The 23923-nt window shown below is 39.0% G+C and overlaps 1 protein-coding gene across 1 annotated transcript in view; it reads right to left on the reverse strand.

The window, feature by feature from the left end:
* The window catches only part of TULP4 (TUB like protein 4), a 124392-nt gene extending 105470 nt beyond the window's left edge, over positions 1 to 18922 (reverse strand). Inside the window, exon 1 of the mRNA XM_081998136.1 lies at positions 17771 to 18922. Within this exon, the coding sequence (XP_081854262.1) occupies positions 17771 to 18022 (252 nt within the window). The 5' untranslated portion in view covers positions 18023 to 18922. The remainder of the gene's footprint in view (positions 1 to 17770) is intronic.
* Positions 18923 to 23923: the final 5001 nt, after the last annotated feature.

Consider the following 23923-nt stretch of genomic DNA (forward strand, 5'->3'; position numbering starts at 1 on the left):
GGTTATAACTCTCCAACTTACACAAGATTCTATAGGTAAGAATTTGTAGCATCTTCCTAGTCACCTGTGGACTGCCTTAGGTTACATCTTGTAAGACAGAATAGTAATGACTGAAACCTGTTCCAGTTGGATGATGATTATACATGTGCTCCTGATCCTGACGTGTAGGGAACTCGACAAAGGAGCCACCCCAGGACCACTGGCAACAGCTGAGTATAAACCGTAAAGGCTTAAGGAGTTTTTAAAACTGCTGCCTTTTTGCACATCCACACTGACCAGTATCTCTCTGAATATCCTCCAGAACAGTCAGCTTACAGCTTTCACAAGCACCAATTGCACATAAAGAGATTCAAAAGGAATGAAGGAAGAAAGGGCAAAATATGGCAATGTTACTATTAAAATATGTTTAATGCCAAAGGGTGTGACTGGAAGGAGGAAGGGAGGGAAAGAAAACTACAGGAATGCTGCTTGAAGAAAACGAGCAGTGGAATCCAAGATATATTTAATTATGATTTTTTTCATTTATTTATTTGTACCATTTAAACAAATACCTAAATGGGCCAAGTGGAAAAAATAACTGTCCATAAGAATCCCATGACGTGGCAGCTATGCAAAGCAGAAACCAACCGCAGGTTGCCAGAAGGTATAATAAAAGAGCAGCATAATATTCAGGGTGCGTTTCTTTTGACATTTAGAGCTAGAAGCATGGGTGGGACCCTACCAAAAACGCCAAGTCACATGTTAGACTTTTCTCCCACCCTCAACAACTTAACCTGTTTGGGGACAATAACTCAGCACAGCTGAAGGAGTACAAGCATGGCAGCAACACAGATTTCATTTAAATGATCTTATAACAAGTAAGGTCCACTTGTGGAGAAATAATCTATCCCCTTTTTAGGGGATGCTTTAGATAAGTCCTTGTACTTGGTCTTCATTTACCTACACCTTCTGATGGGCTACAAAGGGCTTTTCTTGGGAAAGATTAGAAGAAATCAGCAAGGCCAGTAAAATCCAAAACCTCAAAAGGATACATCTTTTTACAACTTCTTCAGCCTCCAGAGTGCTTCAGTACTTGGGTCTTCTGTGCTTAATGGGTGGGTAAGGGCCCTGATATCCCAACCAAATTCCAATGAAAGAAAGAAAACCCGTGTTTCGGAAGAGTGGCTTTCTGACTTGTATCAGCATTGTCATCTCCTTCTTTGCAGCTGGTCATTCATGGGCAGGTTGAAATGGCCACGCAAAACCGAACTGAAGCCTGTGGGCTGCATGTCAGCAAGGCACTCTGCCCGCTCCGGATCCGATCCGGGCTCGGGATGCCACACTGTATCTTGACTTCCACCCCTGTATAAGAAGTCACATTTTTCTGTAACATATCAGCATGCACTTCTTTCCTTGCCCTTTTTTGGACAGCTTTACTGCAAGACTTGTTTATTTCAACTGAGCTATTTTTATCTATTTTGGGTCCCCTCCCTTTGCTCTTTATCTGTTACCCATGTTTTTCCCATTCCTTTCTGTAGCTAGGAACTAATCCCTTTGTGGGTGGTTTGCAAGAGATCTGTTGGGCTTGCCCTTGTGCCTGATTTTTTTTTTTCCTTTATTTATTTTTAATCGTGCCTGGCTATGTATTTTATTTGGCAGTTTTATGTAGAGATTTGGTTTTAGTGTTTGGTAATCTGTTTTAATTCAGGCCATAGATGCCTCACAATAGGCAACTTAATACACAAGCTAAAATAAATAAGGATGACATTCAAATGGTTTCACACCACACACACACGGGCAAGAATAGAGTTGTTGCAATAAAGTATTTCAGTGATAACTGAATTAACAGGCCCAGACAAGAGGTAAACATCCAAAGGCGCCATCAGCGAATGCCTTTCATCTGAAAGGACCCTGGTGCACTTTATTATATAGCTTTATTTATAAAAAGGAGATCATAAAATAGATTAATATTCTAAAAGACCCAACATGGTATTTGTACTCAAGTTTGTCATATACTTGTAAGTTTTAACAGCTTTTTGATGTCAGATGGTTTGGCATCCTTATAACTGAGAGATCCTGCCTTGGTCTTTTCTGCTCCGTAGCTTAACTCGGGCTCTTACTGCTGGGATCCTTCACTGACAAAAACCCTGCAAAATGGGGAAAGCAAATGAAAAGCTTCTGCTACAATTCAGCTTCAGGAATAATCTGTCTCCAGTGACAGACCAGCTCCAGCTCCCTGCAACACAGAGTGCTACCACTGGAAACATGCAGCAGCTCTTGCAGCTGCAGAAGGTAGAACATTTATCAGCGGCAGCGGTACCACCACAGAAGGCAGCCAAATCTCATTCCTTAGCACGGCTGCCATGAAGCACCTGGGCTCCACATTTGTAGCACCTTCAGCAAAGCATGGTAATGAGCATATTCTACAGCTGCTACTCAGGTAACTTCCACCTGAGGGCCAAGTACAACTTGCTGGTACAAGTTACCTATTTATTTTTATCGCTTCTGGAAAGCGCATAACTGTAGTGCCCCACACAAAGTCCAGTCGTGTGGCAGAGGAGGAGCCAAAGCACACAATTTTCTCTTAACACTTGAAGAAGGTATCGGTTCATCTGGGTAGAAAGATTGAGCACCCCTGGTCTAGATACACTGCACCGCTCATCGCTACCTGTGAGAAATGTGGTATAATGTGCCAGGCTGATCCCTTGGAGTGACACCCACTGCTTCCATTGACAATGACAAGAAGTGGCAGCAAATTTCAGAACAGCATCCAGAGTTATTAGGTTGCTAATAACCACCCAAAAATGAATACGAATTGCTGAGCAGCCTTCCATCAAACAATTATGTTCTTGTCATGATTAGAGTTGTTCCAGAAATTTTCAGCTGATCAAAAACCCACAAAAATAAGTCTCTTATTTTCAATTTAGACTACTATTGGCTCACAGAAATTAAAAACCTGTGTCTTCAAGTATTTTCAAGGTTTCCCCTCCCTACTTATCCTAAGTAGTGAATGAAGAAAGCAGCAGAATTACAAAGATTAAGAGGAATGAGCAAAATGGCTTTTGAAAATTGTATTTTAAGCGAAAAAGTTCAAATACTTTCAATTTGTAAAAAAAAAAAAAAGGGGGGAGGGGGCAAAAAGAAAGCTGTCATTACCACCAGACTAGATTAATATTTTACATAATCTTACATGCTCCACTAAAACCAGTGCTGTCCACACAAATATTTAAAAAATAACCCATCTTTGGCTAGTAAGGAAAATTACGAAGGAAAAATCCAATTTCACAAGAACAGTAGCTCAATCTATACTGATAGAAGTTACCCACAGGTGCCACAGCACAGTACAATGGAATCGTCATTGCTAAAGAACACTTGTAAAAATAATTTGGAAAATTAACCATCATCACATTGAACAGTGAACCCAACCACCTGGAAGTATAGAGGGCATTTAAAAAGACATTTTATCCCCTTCTTAAAGCCTCCTCTACAGTTCGCACACCTTCTGTAAGGCATTTTATGGGCCTCTGTCTCATTCTGGCAATAAGGTGTCTTTAAAATGCAGTCTTAAGGGGGATTTATTTAACAATAGCAACTGTTTACTCAATAAATTTGCTCCCCATGCGTATTCAAAACTCACCTCTGCTGACATTCAAGATAAAAAGTTAACACTGCAGAGTTAGCATAGCAACAAAAACATGTAATTTTTTCTCTTTGCTTTCACAACCGAAGGAATATCTTTAGTTATAAATACAACAGTTCATTCCATTATACCTGCTTAAACCTCCTGGAAATACCATGCTGGACAGATGATATAGGAGAGTTAACCTATAACCTACAAAGCATTGATTACTGGTGAGGGTTTAAAAGCTAAAGATTTTTCAGACTGAGGTGGTATTTGCAGTACTGGTAAGGATACAGTGAGGTTCCTGATAAACTGTCTGCATTTCTCAAGCAATTCCGGAGTTAATTGACAATAAGAAACTTCACATACTAGCTGAGTTTCTTCTAGCTTTTACGCCTACCCAAGGGAGTCACACTACCATGTTTCAGATTCAATTAAATGCCTGCGATTCTCAGTCTTAATAATCACTGCAGCATATAAGTACATCACAGATTTTTTTTTTTAGAACACTTTAAAAGTCAAGCTCAACAGGACAAGTTAGAGCTAACATCTCTAATGTTATCATCAACAACACTGAACTCAATTATTAAAACTTCCCATTAACAGGAATCGTGTTATACATCCTCTGGGCCAAATCCACATCATTACAATTGTTCTGAAGCTCTGAACAGGTGATTTCTAAGCTGATGAACCAACTGAATCACAATGAGCTGGATGTAAAACACAACTAAAAATCCCTTTACTCTGACTGCTATACACCTAAAGTCTCAAATTTTGAAGTTAGCTATGCTGTCCATCAAGGAATCCCTCAAGATTAGCTAGATAGATACCATAAAAACACTACATTGGTACTCATGTGCTGTAAGGCCAAATATTACTCATAAACTCCAAGTTGTGAAAATGTATTTTAAAATTGGCTCGTGAAATCAAATCCCCAGAAGAATATCAATATTAGACCAACAAAAGAAAATGCTTTAAGACCAAGAAATGCTGGCTACCTGTGTAGAATTACAGTATCTGAGCATTTAAAGAAAATAATTTATCGTCACAGTTCCAAAGACAGTAAAATGATTACTACCATTAGGCAGAAAATGAGAAATACATCCTGGTTATGGTGAAAAGCTCAGTTTAGAAAAACAACCCTCCACGCAACATTCAGCTGCCCAACCACAGAACTTGACTTTTCTTCATGCCCTTCACTGTGTACTTACTGATTTCCAAAACAAGTAATCTAGAGCTTGTTCAGGTAATTCTCCCTCATCCACAGGCACCGTACAGGCACTGAATGGAAGAGAATTCCAAGGAGTGAAAAAAAAGGTATGTATTTAGGTAATTGAAAACTGAATCAGAAGATGTATGCACCAACACATTACAGTACATGAACTGCAGGTAATGCTGACATTTCATAACTTCTGATAGCTTAATCTTTCTCCCTGATACCCAATGGCTGCCTGACAAATCGCTCAAGCTTTACAGAAAAAATAGGAAAAACCTACCTGTTGCTCCCAACATCCACCATCAATCCACAAAATGATGAGCAGGGCTGATATCTACTATCTACATTTAACTAAGAGCTCTGGTTTGCATCACTCACTACAGAGGATGAAGATATTTTGACCACATCTGATAGCTGTTTATGAATCAAGGGGAATTCAGGACTTCAGGACCACAGGTCCAACCCCCGGGCCTGGCAGAAAGCCTGGTTAGAAAAGCAGCAGGCAGGCCTACCCTCTCTCTGCCTCCTATCCCCTCCAGGTACTCCTGCATCTCACATCCACACACTCCCAAACACCCACCCTACCCTTCAGGTTGCCCTGTTCCCCAGCGCCTGCTCATTCCCACTTCTACCTAAATTCTCAGCTCTTTCCCTGCTCTCACAGATGCTGCTACAACTTAATGTCTAATTAATTACACATTAGAACCTTACATCAAATTAGTAAAAAACCCTGCTTGTAGTAACAGATGCTCATCACATAAAACTATCTATTTTTCAACAGTACAGTAGCACTAACATGGGAAAGCTTACCATTTGTAGAGAGTGAGTAGAAATAATCTAACAATTCAGGTGCTACTATTGTTTGCACCAGTAATTTAAAAACAAAATTTTAATAGCAAGGTATTGCTAATACTACTAGTAGTATTAGAAAAAACAACCTAAGAAACAAGAGTGCCTTCAGCATTAACAAGCTTTCAAATTCCTGTCCTGAAGATTACTAACGTAAAGGCCACATGAAATTTAAAAGTAACAGCTGCCCCAAAACATCACTTTTAAAATCTTTTAAGTCTATGTCCTATTATTTTCAGACAGGAGATACACTTGCGACTAAACCTCTGTCTATTTCAGTACAAAAGTCTCACGCTCAGAAACTCTCTCAACTGAAGTAATAAAATGCCTAGTGCACAGCAAAAATATTCATCTTAGGTACATATATCAAAAAGGTGTTTCTAGTTTAGTTTCAGCTGTTCTTATCATCGAGTCTTCACGGCACTAAAAATGGGGAACTGTTAGGAAAGAAACGCTGAAAGCACATGAACACCCTTAGTAAAAGCAGACTTTATTTCCTTCAAAACAAAACAGCTGAATAGGCAAAATACAAGGACAGAAAGCCTACTCCTTCAGTTAGTCTGTGAATGTGATTCATGCCTATTCACAATAGATGTGAAGAATTGTTAGTTAGAAAATAAGAATATAAGGTCACTACAAAAAATGCTATGCTCTCATTTAAAATAGTATCATATGATATGGTATGTCTCATCTATCTGCACATTTATTGAGCTCCATATGAATTTTTAGCTCAATATAAAACATTTGTTTTATATTTTATGAAGCTAGCTGAAAGTAAAGTGTAAAATATTAGGAGACTGTATGAGGTCCCCAGATCAAATGGTTCAGTTCCTCATTAGCTCACTTATGTGGAACAGAACTTTTCTATGGTTCTGTGGCTGCTACTTTTTAAACAACTTTACTTAAATGACTTTTATTTTATCTGACAATACATAATTACAAATCCTTTCATTTTTATATATATATTTAAAATACAACTTTTTTAGATGATGTTTTCTAGTCATATGAATGAGCGAAGTCCTTCAAGTTTTACAAACAAGTTTGGATTATTGTCACAATTACGCATTAAAGCTGCAGAAAGAGCAATTAAAAAAAGGGGCATGTATGAAAATATTATATATGTACAGAAACAAAATTACATGTATTCGCCTCAAATGGTAGCTTAGGTTCATCTATTTTTAAAGAAGACATCTCCCTCTCCCATCTGAGGCATAAGGTGGCTCATTTCACTTTTTAGCAGCAGCTCAGGACCTTCACGATGGAGGGGTAATTACACCTGTAATTACTGATATCCACTGCCAGCCATTAAACACAGTCATCTCCCTGGCCAGTGTAATCACAACCACCTCTCGCTTCTTCACTTGGAGGGAACATACATATATTCCAATACATATTTCACAAACAAGTGTTGGTTTACATTTTTAAAACTTGCATAAGTATTGCTAATATTCAAAAGAAATTATGACACAGACTTCTCTCCCGAGTGGAGTGCAGGGTCTGGGTTCCCTAATTAGCAAAAGGACTACTAAATCTGAAGAAATCATTGAGGGTATTATTCTGGAAACAATACGAATGTTGGAAATGCAATGAAATTTAAATGAAACATGTAGATGATTGACGGCATTCCATGGGAAAAGAGTAATTCCTACTCTAACATCTGTGAGCAATGGGGTGTCTTGTGGGCAAAAGTAGAATTGCTAAGATCACATATGTGAGAAAGGATTTATCTTATTCACCGATAAACGTAACTTACGCTAACAGATCACTTTGTACAGTAAAGCAATCTATGCCTGTAAGTGTAACATCAAATGTTCTTCCATTTCATACACTTTATTCAGTATTGGTCCCATTTAGGTCATGAAGCATATACCTAACTCAAGATACTACCAGAACAAGAAGTGACAGGTACTCTCAAACTACAGCCTTTCTTGGCCACTTAGTCCTCTGTGTACTTTTAAGACACCTTATTTCAAGGAACGAAATTTTGAGCATTCCCTACAATAAATAGAACTCCTTCCACAGTAACACTGTTTATAAATTAACCAGGCATTTAATGTTATCACTTCTGTGCAGCAGCAGAAAACACAGCTTCATCATATGCTCCCAGAATACTTCCGAACTGAGGAGCACGGTATTTACCAGGCGCAAGAAATACTTCACAGGACCAAATCAGAATTAAGGGAGGAGAAAGAAAAAGGAATAGGATCCCGTTTCCTTACATAATCCTAACGTAAACGCCTGTGTGTATCCCTTGTAAACTAAGCCCTGTAGTATGCAGCCAACACTCCTTTTACCAATACCAGAGCATCAGAAAGCTGTCTTGTATCCTCAAAACAGCCTTTTGGGATATTTTCATGTGTGCACCCTTTAAAGATAAGGTCATTCCTCAAGAAAGGTCATTGTTAGGGTAGCTAGAAATTATAAACATCTATTTTTAGTATTTTGTAATTGAATAATCAAGCTTATTTGAGTCTCCTTCCTATCTTTCTTTTTTTCCACGGACATAATTCTCTCTTGAGTCTCTATCTGAAGATTTATTCCTTTTGGTGGAATCAGATTTTCTGTGAAACTTAACTTCCTCTAGCTCTTTTCAGGTTAAAGGCTTGAGAGCTGTCTCTTCCCTGGGTGGAAGAACCCTCTGTCTTTCTTTTTTCCATGTTATTGATGATGGATTTCTTCTTCAACAGGCTGAAACACTCCCTCTTCCTCAACTTCTCCAACACCTCTTACAGGTCCCTATGCTTGGCCCTCTCTCCAGGACTCTACTCAAGACATTAAATTCAGAAGGTCACCATACTGCTGATAATCAGCTTTCAAGTTGTGTCTTCTGTTGATGGCCATTATTCTCTCTGCAAACTACATCTGTGGAACTGACTGCTGCCTTCTGCTGACTTTCAGTGAATGCCAGATCCCCCCCACATTTGCTCACTTCACAAAAACCAGTGTCATTCTCAGCTTGGACAGCATTTCAAAGACTGGCTCTACTCCAGCTACACCTGCCTCTCCTGCACATATGCAGGTACAGGTACACACCTATCCTAGGTCATGATGATCTGCCGCTGAAGGTTTCTTCACAGTTCTGCCTTGTCTCTCCTTGACAAAACAGTTACTTGCCATTTTCTCATTTTACACACAGGTGAGCCAACTTCGTAATTAGGGCACTGCTATCTTGTGATACAATTTCCTCTAGAGGTCACATCTTTCACTGTCTATGTTTAGCATTTTTTTATTACTTTGTTTTAAGCAGGGCTGCAGATTTCTATAGCTTACAACAGACTTAGCTCTGCAGCTTCTTCTAAAACTTCTTTCCAAGGGGCATGGCTTGTGCCATCTGAACAGTTTCTTCTCTTCTTCAGCTCAGTAACAATCTTCCTTCCCAAATCTTGCTTCTCTTGTGAACTTACCCTCACATCTAACAGCTTTGACTTTCTTCTGCATTTTAATTATCTCTGCCTATAATTCCTCATGAGGACTTTCGACTATGCTCTCCAACTGCTTAAGTACTTGGAACATCATCTGGATTTATCCTCAGAAAAATGCTTTCTGCCTCCTCTAGCACATCAATTTGTTGCCTCATTTTAGCCAAACTGAATGGCTTCTCTCCACACTTTTGTGTATTTAGCACTTCCTGTCTGCCTTCAAGAGTTGAGTTTTTTGATGTTGCTCCACCAGTTTCGGTGCAAAGGATTTCACATAGATTTACAAATAGATTTCACAGAATCACAGAACAGTTAAGGTTGGAAGGAACCTCTGGAAGGTTCAAGCTGCCTGCTGAAGCAGGGCCGTAGAGTTGGTTACCCAGGACCATGTTCAGATGGCTTTTTAATATTTCCAAGAATAGAGACTCCACAACTTCTTTAGGCAACCTGAGACAGTTGCCCTCACAGTGAAGAAGTGTCTCCTGATGTTCACAGGGAGCTTCCTGCAGTTTAGTTTGTGCTCACTGCCTCTGTCACTGGGCACTGCTGAAAAGAGCCTGGCTCCATCTCCTTTGCACCCTCCCTTCAGGTATTTATTAATAAGATCCTCCTGAGCCTTCTCTTCAGGCTGAGCAGTCCCAGCTCTCTCAGCCATTCTGCATATGTGATGTGCTCCAGTCCATTCATCACCACTGTGGCCCTTCTTTGAACTCTCCAGTATGTCCATGTGTCCTCTTGTACTGGGGACACCCCCCAGAACTGGACACAGTCCTCCAGGTGTGGTGTCACTGGTGCTGCGCAGAGAGGAAGGATCACCTACCTCAAGTCAAGAGGCAATACTCTTCCTAATGCAGCTGAAGACACAATTTACCACCTCTGTCAGTGCCCACTCATGTTCAACTTTGTGTCCACCAGGATCCCCAGGTCCTTTTCTGCAAAGATATTTTCCAGGTGGGTGGCCCCAGCATATACGGGTGCATGGGGTTCTTCCTCCCCAAGTGCAGGATTTTGCACTTCTTGTTGAACTTGATGAGGTTCCTGTCAGCCCATTTCTCCCAGTCTCTCAACGCCTCTCTGGATGGCAGCACAATCCTTTGGCGTATCAGTCACCCTTCTCTGTTTGGTGTCATCTGCAAACTCGCTGAGGGTAACCTCTGCTGCATCACCCAGATCATTAATAAAGATATCAAACAGGACTGGACCCAGTATTCATCCCTGGGGTACACCAGTAGTCACTGGTCTCCAACCACTTTGTGCCACTGATCACCATGCTCTGGGCCTGACCATTCAGCCACTTTTCAATCCACCTCACTGTCTGCTTATCCAGCCTGTACATCAACAGCTTCTCTATGAGAATCTTACAGGAGACAGTGTTGCCTGTTGTCTGCAGAGAACAATGAAAATTGCCAAATCAGGCTCCATCAACACACATCTGCCACCAACCTGAGAACCCTGCTGTTAATCAGAGCAAAGGGTATGAACTCCTTCCTGCCACAATTTCTCTTTTGAATAGCAGAATAAATACACTGTACTTTGCAGTTTCATTACATTCTGACCAGGCTAAACAAAGCAGTAGTTTCTTCATTAGTAAAATCATCTATGTACATTTCATTTCCTGAAAATGCAAAAAAGTGAGGAATGTATAAGGATACTATTTTCCAATATACTAATTTGTCAAATAATTCCAGAACTGGAACATCACAATTCTATTTTCCAAACTTAAAATCGGCAATTGTTTTTGAAAATTCACAAAAATTCAACTTCATTTTTATTACTTCCTGTAACATTTTTGTTATACAAGTGGATTATTTCTCTTTAAAGAAGCTCCTAATGCAAAGAGAATACTGAGAGTAATCTCACCTATTCACAACATCTATAGATCCTCATCATTAAACTTGCATTAAAGAAAATGAATTTATTTGTCTTGAACACCCAAATTATCATGCTGATCAATTGCTCCTATCCAGAGCAATAGTGTATCTTTGCCCTAATTCAAAAGGCAAGAAATGCCCCTTGGGCATACCACTATGTTGAAATATGCATGTTGTTACCTTTCAACAATTTAGCAGGAATAAAAGCTTAGGATTCATTTCTGATAAAGATGAGCTTGATTCCACTTCAAACTTTGAGTAGAATTATCTAACAACAAAACTGTAGCCATGTGTTATAGCATGGTAAAATGTAAAACCCCACTGATGACCCATTTACAAATAAAATTAGTTTTGTTTAAAAGCTGACAATACTGTTCTCGTGTCATATATTCCTTTTTTACACAGCCTTGGGGCATGATTCTCTAGATGCTTACAAAAACAAAACAAAAACCCTGTAATTTAAAATTTTCCTGAGCAGATGACCTATCCTTTGCAGGAAACACACTGCTTACACATGACCTACAAAAGCAACTTTCAAGCACATCAGTGCAGCATTACCAACTCTCATGACTCAACTAAAGTTGTAGCAATATTGGATGGTTTGCTTCAAAGCTACGTGACTGTGTAAGAACAACTATAACCCTGTACTTTTGGAACAGGAGAGAGCACTGAGCAGCCACCCCCCCCACCTCTGAACCTGGAGGTTCCAGACGGGATGGGGTTCTGAGGCAACTGGGAAAGACAGACAGACAGAAAGGGACAAATATTTGTGGAACTAGAAGCTGAGTCTGGCTGAAAAAACAGTATCACAAAGAAAAGATAAAAGGCACATTTAAAGTGGTCACACTTCTTCGAGTAAACAAACTATATAGAAGGTATACAGGTACCTTTTGGGCCATACTTTAGAGTTTGCAAACTGATACACAGCACAGAAATGGGAAGCAGCAGAATTGGTATTTGTCAGTTAAGGGAAGAGGATATCCCTTCCAACTTCCAGCTCCATTTATTTTCTTTGCTAATTTTCCTAAGAGAAGGCTATGAAAGATACTTCTTCCATGACACAGGGCATATTTAAGCTTCACCAATAGTTTAAAAGATTGGTAAAAAAAGACTAACAAAGAGATTTAAAATTTTTTTGGGCTCTTTTAATACTTGTTTTAAGAAATTAAAGCACTCAAGCACCCAGACCAAGTGCAGAGCAGGCAGTTCAAGAAGGTATAATACGGATCCTGCAGGAAATCCCAATGTGTTTGTCCTTTCTGAAAATAAAGTCAGAAGTGCCTGGCAATACTATTCATAGTGCAAATTTAACACAGCCAGCCCAGCCAGGCACAGGACTTACTCTACTACAAGTCACTTCCCACAGAAGCGTGAGTTCTGCCTCTCTCTGCAGCACTATTTTTCTGTAGCTGTAATAGTTTAAGGACAGAGGAAGGGCATGGTTTGTAGACAGATTTAGCATTGTATCAGCTAGCAGGGTTGTAAAAACTAGGGAAGCATTCAGAAATGCAAGTCCTTCTTCAGAACCTTGTATGCCCAAAATCTTGTCTTTTCCCATTATACTAGCTTGCTTTAACAAAAAGGTAGTATTTCTGCCGACAAACCTTGTCCTGTCTTCTGTGTGCAGCGACAGAAAAGCAGGAGAGAAGATCTGCAGTGCCACTGCAGTCTACATCAGTGTATGTCTTGTACCACTGAAGCTTCTATAGCCAGAAGGCATCATTATGGTATTGCTCTACCTCAAGATCTCTTAAGTGTTCATCAGTTACAACCGTTCCAACCATGTCTGAAGGCAACAATTGATGACTGTCATGCTGTCAACTCACATGCTGACTAAAAATCACATTTAAAGTTCAAAGGACAGTTAGAATTAAAACAGACAAAGTTTAAAAAAAAAAATTCTCCCCCCCACCCCATGACACTACAAACCAGGAAACGCTACTGAAAAAGTTTGTTTGTTTTTTGAAATTGATTTTCTGTGCAAGCAATAGACTTCTGGAAAGAATCTGCTCTGCCAGAATTGCTCAGAACTTTCACATACAGGACGCAAAAGGTAGACAAAATACAGAAATCTTTCTTTTTAAAGCAGGAAAAACTATTTGTAACCTCCTTCCACTTAAATAAAACAAACCCAAGAACTGTGCAGAGACTTCCATAACTAATGTAGTATGAAAAGCAACATTTATTGAGTATTTTTGAAGGACAGCATTCCTTTGAAAAGCCGTAAACTAAAAATAATTAATTTGACAGTCCAGCTGATATATGCTTATGGCCCTATCTACATCTAAATACTGTGCTAAACAAAACAGGGTGGTTTTTGCAGCTGTAGTCATGCACTTAGGGCACTCAATGTCAAATGTAAATAAATGCTAATTTTTCTTTATGTTTACAGTAAAAAAATACTATGCATACTCAATAATGTATTCAGCATGTTACTTAATTCACTGCATCAGAATTTGCATACTTTTGCACTACTTTTTAATGCTTCAGTCCAGCAATTAGCATACTGAATCTTATTAAATATATCAAAGGTGTCTTAAAAAGTTAGCACAGTGAAAAGAAAAATATACACCTGCAAAAAAATTTTTGAAACACTAATAATTTAAGAAACATTAAGTGCCATAGAAACTGTTACCATCTTAACACACTAGACACAACAGAACCCATTAAAAGAAATACCTACAGCGGCACCATCCAATCAATTCGATTTGCAGACATCCTGTAAATCTTTCACTGGAAGGGAAGATCTCTGAAAGGCTAATTGAAGCACACTGAGGACACGTTTGGGCTTTTTTTCTCATTATCCTTCACAGATCCCCTTGAAAATCTCTCCCCAGAAACCTCAGGATGGACCAGAAGCTGAAAGCCAGTGTCTCCATGATATTATAAAAAAATATTCAGCCTGGCATGCTTCAGAGCCTACTAGTCACACCGGGTGAAACACCTTGCTGAAGTGACCAGATATTTTTCATTTAATCCTTAATTTATCACAGAAGTAATAAGAGTCGGAAAAGAAACGTGCTCAATTACTTTTCTAACACTGTTTCCCAGCACAGCCAACGAAAGGCAAGTTAGGTCAAAATCAAAGATGTCTAAATTTCACTCTTTAATTTCTGCACAGCATTGCATTTACACATGCAGGGGAGAGGAACGGATTTTAGGCCACTGCATCTCTGCTCCCTGGCTGCTAATTCACACGCTGTGGTACAATGGCATATCACCTTGCCTTCTAACCTTTCTGCCAGACTTAAAAAACAAACCCACTGAACACCAGCCTCCGTCAGTTTGTTCTCCCAGGCCAAGGGAAATGCTCCAAAGCCAAACCAAACCATGCAGTCATTCACATCTGCTCCACTCACTACCTACCCTCACAGAAACACCTCCCGTCCTATGGTCAGAGATGCAAGGTGTTCCTATGACATGTGAAACACGTGAGAGCTCCGCAACTGCTGCACAACATACCTTTCCCCTTCCTTCTGCATCAAAGATGCTTGTGCCTTTGAAACGTGCCCATTTAAATTCTCATTTTTAGAATGCTAAGCCTTACATAAATGAGATTCAGGACTGTAAATGCAATGCCGAAGTTAAAAAACAGACCTATCACCAAATACAGTATTTTCGCCTCTTGCCAGAATAAATGGAACATGCTTATCTTAATCCCTGTAGTTTTCCTTAGAAACTAACAAAAAAATAGGTTGTTAATTAAAATAATATGGCAGCCACTTCGTAGTTGCAAATGCTAAAAACCAACCTTGAAGCAACTGTAAAAGCACACATGTGGCTCATGCCACAAAGCATTTCATTCTCAATTATTGTTCATTGCGATGAGTCATGCAAGTCCACCACGGCAATATGTGTGTCAGTAATTCAGTCCTGGGGATTCTTCATTCTTGTCCTGATATGCTACAGGCATGCTATTACAGTCAAAAAAGGAGCTGTGTACCAAAAGAAGGTTTCAGTGAATCTCTTCAGCAACCATAAAAACATTACAAAAACACATCGCTAGCATCCACCTTTATGACCCACTTAAAAATAGTCTCACATTCTTGCCAAAAGCACAGCACTGCTGCATTACCTCTTTCAGATTTTCACCCTAAAACTGAAATACAATGTACTGCTCTGCCCACAGCATATTGCTAATTATACCCCAAATGGAAAGCATTTAGCTTCTGTATTTTCATCTCTTTCACTCAGTTCATTACAGCATTTCACACTTTATAATTGACTTCATACTAATATTAAAACAGCAATCTATGTCAGAAAAGCAATAAACCTGACTTGTCACACTAGCTTTACCCCAGAGAAAGATATATAGAGGTATAAATCACCATTTCTGGGAACAAGACAACACAATACAGTCATAGAATTGGTCAGTGAAACACAGAGGCTCTCAAAGTTTTAAGTCAATTACATCCCTTTGGGCACATTCAGTACAAAAAATGTAGCTTCAATCAGACACATATGCCAGGATATGCTTGCAAAATTAGCATTTTTCATTGTGTAACGTGGTACACAGAAGAAACAATGTTGCTGGCTTGTTTTTTAACATGAGAATGGGAAAACAAACCGCTTACTACATTTCTTATGCAAATATTAGCGATAACTGGTGCTGTTCAGCATTTTCTTTCTTTTATAGAATCTTTCAACAGACATATTTAGAAGGAAAGGTGTTTTCCAAGAAAAAAATCCTGTTGTCCATCCAACTATGTACCTTTAGCAACTAACAAATCCTGTATTCGTTTCATTCCTACCAAAATCAGTAGGATTCTCCTATAAAAGGATTACATTCAGTAAGCATGGTGAAGAGTGTTGTATAACATCATCTTGTAAGGATGAACTTTCATCTACACCGATGCTAAAAAAAAATATTCCAGGAGAAAAACCCAACAGCAGCCACAGACTCATCACAGAAAGCTAGCTGCACTAAAGACACTTCTCTTCTTCCTTTAGTACAACACATTTTTGACCCCACTATACCAGTTTTGTAGTGCCAGGCAGAGAAATGAATTGGTAGTCTCTATTCTGGTCATCCACACATTTTGTGCTATCAGTAAGATTATTTACAGAAACACAGTTCTCTTATTAATGACAAGCTTGACCTAGCACATTTTAAGCACTGCTGGCGCCAGCCCCCCCCCCCGCCCCTGAATTCAAATTGAGTCTCTCTCATGTGCCAATCACTGCTAGGTGAAAGGATACGCAAACATCACAGCTCAATCCACGCAGCAAGGATGCAGTGACCCAGAAAGAGAATCTAATAGCCAACTGAGTAAACAACGCAACACTTGCCCAAACCAAAGGGCAGCATGCACACCAATATCTTTTCCACTTAACCAGCTCATACTTAAACCTAGTCTCGTATTTCCACACTCTGCAACGAGACTTCACATTCCCATAAACAGCACTTCCTCCATTGCTTCCAAGACACACATTATGCAAAAAGGAGAAAAACAGGTGCCCATGTTCACAGAAAAGTTAGAGAAGAAAATATGGAGAAATGAAAAGTGATCTTTGTATCACACATTTCAAAAATAAAATGCAGTTAGCAATTGAAAATTATTCTGACAACTAGAGATGGCTCAAAACAAAATGCTGGATTCAAACATCATTCTTCCCTTTGGGAAAAAGTGGCTGTAATTTTTTGACTGAAATTGATACAAATGTATGCATGAATATGTCATCTATAAAAGTCTATAAAACTTACAATACACCCACACATCTGCATATAGACAAAGCATGTGCAAGCAATTATTTAAGACTAAATATTTATCCCCTGCTCCCTTTTTTCCTTAAAAAGAGGATTGTTATTAATGTTAACAGAAGAATCAAAACCACCCACCTCTAAATCTTTGGTGTAGCTTATGTCAAAAGGGCAACACATATTAGAGTCCAACAAGTAAACAGCATAAAAGACAAGAAAATCCACATTGTATCTTTGATTTTAATGCAAGTACATACAACATCATTCTACCCACTAAGCTAAGAGCAAAGCTTTGATTTGGACAGATTCTTTTCAAACAGCACATTCAAGCACAGCCCAACTAAAAAGCAGGAACAAAGTCCTCGCATCTGTCCAAGACACTCCGTATACTACTGGGCATCACCCACATTCTCCGTGAAGCATTATGCAGAGAAAGAGATAGGTGCCAGCAAGACAGTAAAGCACAGCTGAAATATCAGCTTTTACCAACAGATTTATCCATTTCAGAAAAAACAAACGGAAAAGTTTTTGTATCATTGTAGTCAGGACAATGCCTCGCACTCTGAAGTTACAGTATTTTACTAAAGGGCATCTTAACATTTTTCAGAAAAGTCCCACTTGCCCCTTTTTCTAACAAAATTAAAAGTTTTTCTAGAGATTACAGCTACCCCTTGATATCCCAATGATTCCCTGCCACAGGCCATTCCAGTTTGCAGCTTCCAGAAAACTGGCAGACTGCAGCTGAGCTCCTCTCCCACTCCCCTGCCTTTCCATTAGTCCTCCAAGCCAGACTTTAATACCATGTAAAAGCAGTCAACTATCACAACTTTTAACTCCTTTAACACGCATTTATTGTATTTGCCTGGAAACTGGGAGGCACTGGGGAATGAAGGAGAAAACAGGCCAAACCAAGACCAGACCCATTTCCAGAGAACCTCCCCACCACCAGCCTCATGCACTTGCATTTACTAGAAAGACTCCAATAGATCTCAATCACATTTGGATTAATCTTGAGTCTCCTTCATACCACCCTGTCAAATTTCAAGCAGAAATACTACCCCAAAAAATAGATTGCTGTTGTTTCCTTTAAAGTATAACACACATTTTGCTTACCTCACTGTTGTGGCCCCTCAAATTGAAGTTGATTCTCTGAGGGGTGTTCCGGTCCCTCCTGCAATGGCTGGAAGTAAAAGTGACGCCTACAACTCCTCTGCCATTGCCTGTTGCCAACCAGCCTTCCTCATAGTACCGCCTCCTGCATACCGGTTTCTCCTTCTCACTTTTGGGGACTCTCCCTTTCCAGGAGAGGCAGAGGATGTTGGAATCGCTGCAAAGAACAGGCCCATGTTCCACTGCTGCATACATGCTTTTTATATATTTTATTTTTTGACATAAGAAAGTAATATGTCTAGTGCACAAAATTTAAATCTTTTTTTTTTTTTTATTGATAAGACTGACCTGGGATAGATCATTGAAAGGGAGGAAGATGGGGTCAGTGTTTATAAATATCCACCAAATGCATAGTGAAAAATTCCTCTATAAAAGATGATGGCAGTTGGCTAAGAAAAAGTAAGACTTAAAAAAAAAATTCAGGTTCATTTTTGTTTTGAGTCTGTAGAGTGAGGGTGCACTTATCCTTTGGAGAAACAGCTACTTCATAAGAGGCGCTCAAGAAATGGTTAAGTCATCTTTTTGCTCAACTTGATATAATCTTTATACAGCCTGAGATTCCAGTTTAGCGTAATGCAATTCCAGAGACAAAGAGTTGCAAACGTGTAGGTTTCAAGTAACTTAAGGCTTTTAAGATTTCCTCCAGTCAGATTTTCTTCAAAAGTTCAGGTGCAGAAATTTAAATACACGCACATACATATATGTGTATATATATGACATTCATCTTTTCCAAGCTGCCCTCTGGCATATCTTTTCCATCTGATGTATTTCTGCTGCTAAAGCTGAAAGAGATTGCATAAAGGGAAAAAAAGGCACACAAACCGTGCGAAACAACAGACCCGAACTTGTGCAGGCACTGGTGTGCCAGGCCAGTTGGGAAATCCCTCTTGGTACTGAACCGCTTGTTGGACTCAAAAGTTTTTGCAATCCAAAGCCAATCCAATTTTCATTGCAGCACTTTTTTTCCACCAGAGACCCAACACAGCCTGAACTGTTTATCACGCTATCTTGCCTGCTTTCCCACTTTTTGCTGCCACACACGAATGAAAAAGAAACCCCTCTTCATTTATAGCAGAATCAAAAATGCTCTAAAGCTTTTAGCTTTCAAAGCAGGTAAGTTTGCCTTAGGTGAACCATGAAGTTCTCTCTCCTCCAAAACAGACTAAAATGTCAAGCTGTTTTTCCTTTACTTTTCCCTTTTTTCTGCTACAAGGAATCGCAACTCTTCATCCTACTGTAAAAAACAAATGCCAGAATTAAAGCACATCAAGTAAGCACTCTTTCAAAATCTTCTAAAATTCAAGGAAGGAAGAAATATAATCATCTAAAAAAGAAAGAGAAGCAGCATTAAAAATCTGACTTCCTGGGTTCGCTATTTCTCTAGGTATTTTCCTTGCTTGTTTGATCGGATTTTTCCTTCTTGATCCTTGTCTACAGCACAGATTCATAGTTCCAGACACATTTGCAGCTGTACAAGAAGGAAACATATGACGTATTCCAATTGTTTTATTTGAATAACATTTATGAGCTCAATTAATTAGTATTTATACCACACTAAGTGAAAAGAGGAAAAAGGAGAGGGAGAAAAGAGTATGCAAGTTTGATGACCTGGTTAACTCAAGGAGGACGACGAGGTTTGCTCAGTTCAATGCCCAGGCTTGTCCCATAGTTCCTCAACTTACTTACTTCCAGTCATCATTACTCAACAAATGGTCACGATTTATTAGTCCACTCACAACCTAGTGAGCCCTAAGCAAAACGTGCCAAAGACCATACATCATTCCTCTGTAATAACAAAATCAGTTTCCTCTACCCTCTGTATTCTTCTGTTTCCCTCACAGCTACTGATTTAGATTGTGGAGGTATTTATTAGGCTTTTTCTGTGCAGAGGCTGTTTTTTCTTCCTCTTCTTGCAAACTTTTTTCACCCGTGAAGACCATGTGGAAAGTTGAACATTACTGGCAGGTGTCTTTCCATGGATTACTGATTCCTGTGCTGTAAAGGTGCTCCATCTGGTTCTCAAATGAATTTTCATCAATTGCAAAGCTCCCAAGAATATGCAAGAGTAAGTCTATGTGATGACACAAACATGTGCATTTTCATGTACATGCACTGCACAGACCAGCTCCTTCAATCTGGGACTCAGAGCTGCATCTGCCGTTTCAGTTTAGCTGTGGTAATCTTGTAGGACGCTCGTCATTCAAAGCTTGAAATCCCTGGATTCTTCCAACTCTGCAAGACAAAGCACATCAGACATACAAAAAAGAAAAAAAAAGTGAATAAAATAGGCCACAAGACAAGCTAAGGGTACAAGGACTACTATTACTGTAATCAAAGCATTATGATTAAGGGATTTGATACTGGACTCCTATAAAATATGTATATTATACATAGATATAGGCAATATTCATACACACATATTTGAAACGCACACAAACTACAATTTTTTTTTCTTTTTCACTTCCAAAGTTCCCAAAACTTTTCACAATTGACATGTATAACTAATGAAATGTATCCAGAAAGGATACGTTCGTGAGGCAAGAAAGAAAAAAAAAAAAAAAAAGAAAAAAAAGGAACTTTCTTTTGGCCACAGTCATGGGGCAAACTCTTAAACAAAGATTCCACAACTTTGGAAGGAGGGTAGGGAAGGGAGGTCTCAGCGACAGGACAGACAGAGTTAGACCCCAAGGCACACAGACAGAATTGCAGAATGGCTGAGGTTGGGAAGGGACCTCTGGACATTATCCGGTCCAACCACCCTGCTCAAGCAGGGTCCCCTAGAGCCTGTTGCCCAAGACTGTATCAAGGCAGCTTTTGAGTATCTCCAAGGATGGAAACTCCACAACCTCTCTAGGCAGCCTGGGCCAGTGCTCAGTCATCCTCACAGTAAAGAAGTGTTTCCTGATGTTCAGAGGAAACCTCCTGTGTTTCAGTTTGTGCCTGTTACCTCTGTCCTTGTCACTGGGCACCACTGTAAAAAGCCTGGCTCCCCCATCTTCATTCCCTCCTGTCAAGTGTTTATACACATTGAAAAGATCTCCCTGAGCCTTTTCTTCTCCAGGCTGAACAGCCCCAGCTCTCTCAGACTTTCCTCACATGAAAGATGCTCCAAACCATGAAAGTAGAGTGCTAAACTTATCAGTCTCAAAGGACACTGAGAAGATTCCTCCAGGGCTTAAATTACTGCTTTAAAGAGATCGAAGGTACTCCAAAATTAAAGCTTAGATGTTTTAATCAATACAGATGAATTTTAAATACTACTCAAATTCTGCATAAGTCTACATTTGAAAAAGGGGGAAAAATTACCCAAATCCAGTTATATACAGAAGAGCATAAATAAGAGTAGAAGAGATGAAACAAAAGGCTGTCCAGGATATTCCAGAAGTTGTATCTGAAGTGCACACATATGCACAGTTATTGCATCTATACAGTTACTGCTAAAGAGAGCTCATTTAAATTAAGAATTGCATTCATGACATTCAGAGCTGTAAAAATGGTCTTGTCTGTATTACACATGGCACTGTACTAAACTCACATTTCAAGTAATTAACTACTTTTTTCAGTCTAGCATGGATGTACTAATAAGGAGTTTTAAAAAAAGTGAAAAAGATAACATAAATTTATAGATATTAAGGCAAGGTCATAAAGTCGTTTACAACACTATTCAGCTCGCACACTTAGCAGGAACAGTGTCCATGAGGTTTGGTGAGTCACTACCAGAACTCTTCAGCATTACAACTAACCGAAGATTTAAAAACAATGGCTGCTACCAATTTTTTTCATCACAGCATGATGAGGATATGAGAAAAGTCACTTGGACTTCCTGGATTTATGGTGCTTCTAAATTACAGTCCAAAGAAAGTTCATATAAAGGAAAATTCAGAAAAACTTTCAGAATACAATGGTTTGAAGAAGAATTTCTGCGCTTATCTCATAAGCAAACTTGATCCTGTCAAGGATCAATGCTATTACTTCCATACCCACTGGGGTCTTCCTAACAAACAACTGCATTCAAGAGTTGACATTTTATATTAGTGGCATGTGTATTATGATGCAAGCCTTTACTAATCCTACAGAGAAACAACAAAAAAAAAGGTTTACTGAGAAAACAGAAAGTCTCTGAAACATCAGTTGGAGGAGCGTGAGTTAAGCATTAAACAAAATTGTTTGAACTTTGCAAGTACCATGGCTTCAGAAGTGGATTTTAAAATACAGACAACTGTAGATGCAGTGGCTTTGCACACAATCTGTATGCAATTTCTGTCCTTATTCACTGCAAATAAAATTAACAAGTTTGAGAAAAGGATTCTTCTGCACCTTGGCCAGTAACTTTCTCTCACCTGAGTCCCATTTACCATCACTTTCAAGATTAGACAAACCAAAAGCTTCTCCTCTTAAAAATATCCTAACTACATTAGGAATGCTGGACAGGGAGAGATTAAAATCTAAAATAACTACAAAAGGAATAAAGTCAGTCATTATTCAAATACTTCTCTCTCAATACTATACACCCTACGAGAATATTTTACCTTTAAATCAATGAGGGTCAACACTTCTTTTATGTTGTATTTACATTCAGTAGACAAGATGAAAAATACCTTTAAGACTATAGTGTCAAACACTCAAAAGACAGGCTGAATTAAGATTACATATATTATATATAAAGATTTAATTCTTTCCATTCCCCTCTCCTTCATTTCTACCCACTCGGTATTTCCTAAGAAATAACCTAATCAAAAGATTCAGATGCTAGTCTTCCCTCAAGAAAATCAGTAACTAATTTAGACACCCTACTGCCTTCTGCCATTACAGCAGTCCCAGAGTTCTGCTCCTTTTCACATGTTTAAAACAAGCTTTTTGCCTTCTTTTTCCCCCACCATGAGACATAAAGGTAATGGTTACTTTCTCTTATCGTAACGTATGTGTAAAAGCCATACTTGCACAATCATAACACTATTCTGAATTCAGCTTGGCTCCCAATATAAAGAAAACTTGGCCTTCCAGATGAAACTTATCTCAACACAGTTTTTAACTGCAGACTTTTTTTATAGTCAAACTTTATGCATCTTTTCTTTCAGAGCAGGGCAAGGGACAATCATAGAAATACACTGGATTCTGAAAAAAATTTTTTTGCCGGTGAATTATTTCTAGCACTGCTAGGACCCTAAATATCAACAACTTGTAGTTACCTACTTTACTCTTACTTAAAGGCTAGCTGAGATAGCTTCGCTCTGAGTTTTCCCTTTAACAAAGGGAGATGCTACTTGAACTCATCCTCTAGTATTGTTTTGAGTCTAAGCCCATTGCTGTGAAACGTTTCTTAAGTACAGATACCTAGTGAGACAAAAACATATTAGACCCGTGACACAGGAAAGAAGGATCCACAAGTATTTTATTTGATTTTGCTTTGAAAGCATAGCTCTTCTCAAATGCCAAACCAGCAACAAGTTATATGTCCACCTCACAGAAATAATTTTAGGTATTAATTTTTTTAAAAATTAGGTTATTAACAGTGGCTCTCAAATTTAATGTCAATATTTAACTCATCATTTTTATCTCCTAACTGTTTCCAGTAACTTACATAAAGTCTAAGTGTTAAGCCACAGTTGGACAATCAGAAATTTGCTTGTTCTCATGCATCTTTCATTAAGGTGTCTCTTTTGTTGACAGAAACAAGTCATGCATAGCCAAGTGTACCAATGCTGCAGCAAGCTCTTCAGCATTTTGTGTTTATTCAAAACCCCATTCTTCAAGGCTCCAGAGCAGAGTATCTGAAGGTGAGGATTAAAAGGAGATTGGGAGGGGAAGGAAAGCAGAGAAGGAAATTCAGGTGAGTATAGACTATTTCTAAATTAACCATCTTCAAAAAACCCAAAAACAAAACAAAAAAGGACTCACAGCCTGCATTTTGAAGATTCTGACTGCCCGAACATCTCATGGAAAGAAACGTAAGCTACAGAGTCTTTGAAAAGTCAGGCTACCAGATTTCAGGACTTTTCAGCCTAACCAGACTTCCTTCCTGTCAAACTCATATGAGGTCAAAGGAAACCGCAGTTTTCCCTCCCTTTACAGTCTAGGAAGGAAAAAATACACACC

This window comes from Phaethon aethereus (assembly GCF_964289735.1).
Source record: "Phaethon aethereus genome assembly, chromosome: 3".
NCBI classification, from domain to species: domain Eukaryota; kingdom Metazoa; phylum Chordata; class Aves; order Phaethontiformes; family Phaethontidae; genus Phaethon; species Phaethon aethereus.